The 7,564-nt window shown below is 44.3% G+C and overlaps 1 protein-coding gene across 3 annotated transcripts in view; it reads right to left on the bottom strand.

Annotated features, from left to right (window-relative positions):
• The window catches only part of Ets1 (ETS proto-oncogene 1, transcription factor), a 122,538-nt gene extending 119,220 nt beyond the window's left edge, over nucleotides 1-3,318 (bottom strand). The window contains exon 1 of one of the 3 annotated variants that reach the window (XM_029542893.1): nucleotides 3,232-3,318. Coding sequence is in view for 1 of the 3 variants with exons in the window: in XM_029542892.1 (XP_029398752.1) it covers nucleotides 2,319-2,355 (37 nt within the window). In the remaining 2 variants the exon portion in view is untranslated. Of the gene's footprint in view, nucleotides 1-472; nucleotides 543-2,318; nucleotides 2,389-3,231 lie in introns of those variants that run through there. The other 2 variants (XM_029542892.1, XM_029542894.1) reach the window with 2 other exon arrangements.
• Nucleotides 3,319-7,564: the final 4,246 nt, after the last annotated feature.

The raw sequence follows: 7,564 nt of genomic DNA, 5'->3' as shown, positions 1-7,564 counted from the left end.
AGAGAGAGAGAGAGAGAGAGAGAGAGAGAGAGAGAGAGAGAGAGAGAGAGAGAGAACCTTATTTTCCCCATGAGTGATAGACTCCTGACATTGGTACTCTAAAAGTTCCCTGCTTTACACTGACCCAGCTTTACCTGGAGTTTCTAGAACCACACCTACACTATAGAGACATTGAATTCACTATCTTCTGCTCTAAAGAGAGAAAATTTTATCTCAAACATCCTTTCCTACTTCCCTTCTCTGCTCAAGATACAGTTTTGTTCCGTGTCACTTGAACTCAGAAAATATTCATAGACTCTAAATATTAAAATTATTTTGTGTTTTATTTTTAGTCCTTTTTTCCTCCACAGAATATTTACTAAAATAAATAATGTAAAATTTAAAATGTGTATGCATATATTGTGTGCCCCTCACCAAACAAGGCTGGGAACAAAGTCTAATCTGGACTTAAGACCATGCCACGATTGCTCACCTAGATGATCCAGACATGCAGGTGTTTCCCAGAGTCAGTATCTTCTTAGCAATGAATAATTTACACATTCATCTTTAGAAAGTAGACCCTCTCCACATTATCCTCCCAGAATCCTAGCAAAATCCACGCTGCTTCTGTGCATCTTAGAGTTTGGGCTTTCTGTTACTGAAGCGAGGAGTCCAGTACTCACACTCTCTTGGTCCTGGTCAGGTCTCACCAAGAGCTCACCCTACTGATGTAAATGAAGTGGCCTATGCAGAACACCTCATGGAACACGCTGAGTGACTGGACAGAAAGTTAGACTGCTCTCCTCTCTTAGGTAGGTGACACAGTTCCTGAGAGCTGGCTGCCTTAAAAGAGGCTGTAAGGCTACACCCTCGGTAGAATTAAGGGGACCAAGAAGGCTCTTTGTGTCTAAGTTCTCCCAGGATAAAAGAAACAAGAGTTGCCATAAATGCCAGTAAATTGCTGCCTCACATATTAATGTCCCTCAGATACTAAATGTTTTCAATTTCCCGTGAAGAAAAATAAAAGGGAGGAAAGAAAGGAGGGAGGGAGTCCCAGCTTCTGGCATACACTCATCTCTTGTGTCTTTTCGATGTCACTGAGGAATTTGAATACAGAATGAGAAAAGAATCATTGTCAGGGTCGGCTGTGTCTCTGTCCACCAATAAATAACATCACAAAGCCCACCCATAAAACGAAGACACGCAAGCACAGGGGTGGCGGTCTTGAGATGTATTCTTTCAACAAGAGAAAGGAAGAGAGCCCTAAGAATGACTACATTTCATCCTAGAGATATATGAAACTGTCCATTAAAAAAAAACAAAAATCATCAGGTTCAGCAGAACTGGAGTCAGGGGTGAGAAATTTACCAACACGCTGAGGCGGTGTGGGACCGTAGGCAGAAATCTCTTTGCCCAGTTCCTGTCCTCACTACATTGTTTGGCTTAGCCCAGCTCTTCCTTAGGAACCTGAACTCACATACCCAATTTCTTATACTATTACTTGAGAATACTCTGGCCCTGTTGGCTCTTTTCTTTTTTCAAAGCTCTATACTACTTTATTACAGACTCCCCTCTATGTAAACTAGGTGGGGCACTGAGAATCACCTGCATTTTAAAGAAAATAAAATACACTGTGTTCATTCAACAACCTCTCCTTAGTTACAGGGACAGCTTCCCATAGAATCCAAAAGCTCATCCACAAAATTGAGTTCTGACCCTCTTAGCTTTTGAACTTCACCATCCCTGGGAAATTTGAATAGGCAATTAGAGGCATGGGCTCTGCAGAGAGCCCAAGGTCACAGACTGCCAGGTGCCAGGATTACCCCCTTTTCTCCAGACTGGGCTGTAGCACCTCTTGGCACCTCTGGTAACTAGCACCTGGGTGTAAGGTGCCTGTGAGGTAAAGAGCCCCTCAGTAATCAGACTGTGTGCCCCAGGTCCCCAGCAGCGATCCAGGACAGAAGAGGCCAGCTGATGCCTGCTGTTTGTTATTCCACTAGATGGCTAAGTATAGAAGTTGTCGATTTACAATTAAAAGCAGTGTGCTTCAAAATATTAATATTAATAACTACAATGCCCGGACACATGAAAAGACCTTTTCATCTTCAAAGCACTTCTCACGAATTAACCCCTTACAGTTCTCCGGCCTGAGTTCTCGAACTGCAGGTAAATGAGAGCCATAGAGGCCACCCAGCTGCCCCAGGAGGACCGAGCCTGCCAAACCAAAGACTTTCTTGCTAGATAAAAAAAGGCGGTGAGGCAATCCAGACCCCGACTAATGAAAGAGTTAAAGTGTCGGGTAATTTTACAAATCAAACGAAGTGGCCAGAGGTACCTACCGTTCAGGATCTGGATTTCCTGTTGTTTCCCACCCATTCCATGCAGCGATACAAAGTAGGAAGGAAACCGACTTCGGGATGAGAAAAAAAAAAAAAACAAAAACAACAAACAAACAAACAGAAAGGAACCTTAAAATGGAATGTCATGATCTCGCCGTCACCCAGCATCTTTGCACAGTTCACTCACAGAAAAGTCAACTTTGAAAGGTGATAGAAGACATCCTTACAGTAACAAGAAGCCCCCATCCCTTGCAAAGGGGAATTGCGGTCCCAACTCCAGCCTCCCCTGGGATAGCAGTACAGCTTGGGGGAAGAAAGTCCCTCTGACCTGGAGACACCCCCACAACCGAAGACCCACAGAGCCGTATAAAGAATTGGTGGACTCTTGCACTACCTAAGGCACGAAGGAGAAGAAACGACCCGATAGGCTGGCATTTCAGAAGGTCTTGGTCGGTAGCAATTTCCCCTCTAGGAAAGCAATTCATTAAGTTGCTGGTAAGAGGTGGGGCAGAGCAGATAGTAGACTTCACTTAGGATGAAAAAATAAGAAAGAAAATTTCTAAATGGAAACTACAGTTTTATTTCTCTGAAGGGGTTTGCGCGCGGAGGGGGGGGTATTCAGAATTGTGAAATGTCATTTGTAAGGATCAACAATGTGTGCTTTGGGGGGGGGGGGTGGAAGGTGACAAGAGTCTTGATTTTTAAGCCTTATCTAATGAGAGCAGGAAATAGTTTTAAAAAATGTTGTTAAACAATGGGATATGTGAATAGGCAAAGATGAAAAAAAAAAAAAAGAGAAGAGAAACAGCTGTATCCTGAAAGTTTCACAATTTACCCTTTAATTCATAAAATGTGGGGGGGGGGGAGGAAAAGTGAAAAGAAAGTTTCCGACAGAAACTCAGCCCTCACTTACTAATTTGCTGGAGAGACGGGGAGGAATGGAGCGAGCTTCACCGAAGGTCTGCTGCTCTTTCCAGCCGCTACCTGCGGGAATCCTCGGCTCCGGGGCTAAAGAGGATGCAGAGACCATAATACTCCTAATAGAGCTGCCTTCTGAAATGGGGGGTGTGGTCAAGCTAGGGAAGCAGAAGAGGCGGTATTCAGTCAGCCTCTGGCACCAAGGCAGTGGTCACCAGGGCAGGCACTGTGATCTAAAGGGGAGCTCTTGTGGCAGCGCTAAATCACACCTGATTAGTTTTATCCTTCTACTGATGCTTCAAGTAAATATGACTGAGCCATGGCAAAGTGCACAGGGGGGAAGGGAGAGAGGGGGAGGAAAGAGAGAGAGAGAGAGAGAGAGAGAGAGAGAGAGAGAGAGACTTGGGATGCACCAGATTGGTGCTCTACTGCCCCACAGGGCTTGACTTTCTCAGTGGAATTGTGTTCTTTAGCCTAGGCCGTGGATCATGGGGTGGGGGTGGGGGGTCCTGTAAAACCACTCAGGGGACTCTCTAGCAGGATGCCTGACACCCAGTCACCTACTTAGGTTTCTTGTGACTCTTTATTAACCTGATGTGTGAAGTATGCGTTGTTCACATTGGGCCTGCGCTGAGAAACACCACAGTGCATTTCTTCACAAAATAAGAAGATTTTGGCTCAGATCGCATAAGACGATCGCACCAGTCTCCACTCACTAGTGTGGATTAAATTGTTGTCATGTTTCCCTGACTGCATGCGGAGGGGAGTCCAAAAGCAAAGTTGGGGGTTCCAAAAAGTAAGGCATCTCTTCTAAGCATTGTTCCAGGTGATCCTGCCATCGATGAACATTAGTGGATTTCATTTGCCTATGATGTAGTGATTAAAAGGAAGAAATATTCATATATGTCTCATTTTAACAAAACATGCGCAATATGAAAGTTTTAAGCAACTCTAGGCAAACGTACACAATATCACTTCTTCACTTAAGGGGATGACGATAATGTTGCAGTGAAATCTCATTTCTATGAATAGGGAAAAATTGGAAAAGTTTATATCGCCTGCAGTTCCAAGACTTTTGCCCTAAGATTCCATTTATGTTGAGTAATGGATGAGTCAGGATTTTCACAATTGCTTCCTTCCCTTCTTAATGAAGACACAACTACTCCACTTGAAATTCCACAAAGACCCAAATGTCATTTAGAAAATCATCATGCTTATCCATCGCTGGTAGCACAGTTCTGCTTAGCTTGTGTCTCACACAGGAACTAATGCCCATGTTCCCCTCCTGTGTGTTAACATGACGTGGATGAAAGCTGTGCTTTGCTATTGGCTCGGTCTGTTTAGTTTAATCAATGTCGGCACCGGGAACTGGTCTCAGCACTGGGAATCTAACCAGATCACACTACTGTGGGAAGAGAGTCACTAACATCAACTAGTTCCAGAAAGCATAATCTGGGCTGTGAGAGAAGTCTCTGGAAGCTTCAGCCTGTCCCCTCAAGCCCAGTCAGTTCTGGTGTGCTGCCCAATTTAAATGTGGTCAATTAAATCCATCACAATTATTTATAATTGTAACCACTATTCGTATACAAGAACTGGGAAAAATAGATGTTAATTTGTGCTCTATCAAAGTGTACAGTGTAATTAATGAGGGGCATTTTGCCCTGCACTTGTCTAGCAGAGTTCAGACAAAGTCGGCCTTTAGGTCCTTAGCCTTATCCTCTACCACAACCTGTCCTAGTACAGAGGAAACTAGAACAGAAATCCAAATGGCACAGAAGCCATTGCTGGCATGACGTGCCTAGACAATGGATGCCCAGGAACGCACCATATTTTATTTTAGACAGTGTCGTCAGAAATTCAGCATTGGGTAGATACCTACATACAAAAGAAAGAAATAATGAAGCTGGATACCTCCCTTTTGGAGACAGTCTGCTATGTAAGCAGGAAGATCTGAGTTCCATCCCCAGTGCCCACAGGAAAGCTGGGTGTGGCATTGTGTGCCTGAAGTCTTAGTGGTGGAGGTGGAGACAGGAAAGTGTCTGCAGTTGGCTGGCCTGCCATTGACAAGCTCCAGGTTGAGAGAAATGCAGTCCAGATGATCCTGAATCAAATGTCTCCTGTGTATTAACATCACTTGGAAGACAACCCATTCCTTGGTACTGGCTCAGCCAGTTTAGTTTAATAAATGTGTGCATCATGTACTCCAGTAAACTCCAAAGAATAGACCAAGATGACACTGGTGTGGGAAGTGATACCCATAAGAGAGAGACATACATGTTTAAAAAAATGGTTGAGGAAAACATCTGATATCAACCTCTGGCCTGAATACACATATGAGCACATACCCACATAGTCTCTAAGATGTTATAGTAACATGATGTATGCTACAATAAGAAACAATGACTCTATCTCATTTTGTATTAAATAAACCTAACAGGAACAAGTGCTGCTATCACACAGATGGCCCAGAGCAAAGAAAAATCATCCTCTAGAAGAAGAGCTTATGAACTGAGGTTGCTAAAGTTCTGGCGTACCATGTAGGAAGTCCTGTGATCAACCCTTTGCACTGCATACACTGGGTATGCTGACTTACACTGAAATCCAGAAGAAAAGATGGGAGAATGGCTAGGAACATAGGCTCTCCATCCCATAGAGATGGCTCCCTGACAAAATGCAACTTCAAGGAGAAAATATTTAGCCCACAATTCCAAGTGACAGTCCCCAGTGCAGAGAAGTAAAGAACCTGAAGCATTTAGTCATATCAACATCTCCAGCTGAGAGGCCAGAGAAATGAGTGCATGCATGCTACTGCTCTGGTAGCCTTTCTCATTCACACACATGGTGCTGGGCCCAACCCATAAGATGCCCACCTGCATCCAGGGTTGGTCTTCTCTCCTTGAGTGATTCAGTTTTTTAAAACGTTCCTCACAGGCAGGCCCATGGGCCAATCTGATGGAGACCAACCCTCCTTGAGATGGTCTTCCTAGTTGATTCTAGCTTGAATCAAGGTGACAATTAAAGTGAATCATCGTAGAGAGTGAAGAAAAAAAAAAAAACATAACAAGCTATTGCTCCTCAACCGAAAGTTTATAGCTTAGCCTAAACAAGTGAGGTCAATATAATGCAGCCTACAGCTGAGCCAGAGCCTGTATGGATCTCCAGTGCAATGACCTGCAAGCCATGGCTGTTTACATTGTGAAGATGCCATTTCCCCTCTCTCATGCTAATAAACTACCAAGCAAGTCAATACCTCCTAAAGAAGAAAAGACAGTAAATTCCTGGACATAATGTGTGATGAGGGCTGTCAGTCCTCCCCACCAATCTCCTCTTATTTCTACCCCAAGCCCCAAAAGGTAAGAGCCCTGTCCCAGCAGTTTATGACACTTTCCACATAAAAAATTAACTCTAAAATGGGGGATACCATTGTATTTAAGGAAAACCCCCAAGCAAAACATTAATAACTTACCTTACCTGCCATACTACCTCGTTTCTTCCCGCTCATTTAGGGGGGAAAACTGCCTTTTTTGAAGCTTGGAAGACTCTCTTTACACAGGAACGTGGCATCTGAACAAAATATTGAAACAATACAGGTAAAATCCAGACTCTATTATAGGCTCAGTTTGATGCCAGATATCGAAGAGGCTGCAGAAGGATAAGATAAAAGGAAATCAAGGAGCAGAGAACCTTTGTCTAGTCACACTGGGGCTCTGGAACCTCTTAGCCTGTACTTTGTAATGAATCGCTCTCTTTCACATGATCAAACGCTGAGCTCCTGTCCTGAGCCCCGATTTGGAACTCTGGTGGCTCACATGTGCGTGCCCACATCTGGAAGCCAGGCGCTCTTCCCACTGTGTATGCCAGAAAGCCTATCTAAGGGGAAAATGGACTCTCTGGCACTGTCCTCTGGGACCTGCTAAATTGTTGCACCCTTCTTGCCTGCACCAGCTTTCTGTTTTGAATTTCTTTCCTGTAGTATGAAGTGAGCTGGGAAACAGGGTCCCAGAGGGATCCCCTACAGAGCAGACTGGGTGATGTCTGCCTATGCTTCCTCATACCAGGTCTATCCTGGTTGGTGAGCAGCCTTTGGAACCCACAGATTCAGAATGAAGGCAGTGGCTGAGTGCTGGCTCTCTAGTATTCCTAGCAAAGCCCCATCTCTTGCCACCTCCTTCTGTGGCCCCTATTTCTTCCCCTGTCCCTCTGTCCTCCTTGCCCCTTCTCTGTCAAAATATCTCTCACCTTTTCACACTGTCACCCTAACTCACAGGACACTTTTGGTCTCAATGACAAGGTGAACATAGGGTTGTTACACCTACAAACTAGAATGT

The sequence above is a fragment of the Mus pahari genome, chromosome 10 (assembly GCF_900095145.1).
Source record: "Mus pahari chromosome 10, PAHARI_EIJ_v1.1, whole genome shotgun sequence".
Taxonomy (NCBI): domain Eukaryota; kingdom Metazoa; phylum Chordata; class Mammalia; order Rodentia; family Muridae; genus Mus; species Mus pahari.
The sequence above is the reverse complement of the archived record's forward strand: the minus strand, read 5'-3'. Positions and strand labels throughout refer to the sequence as shown.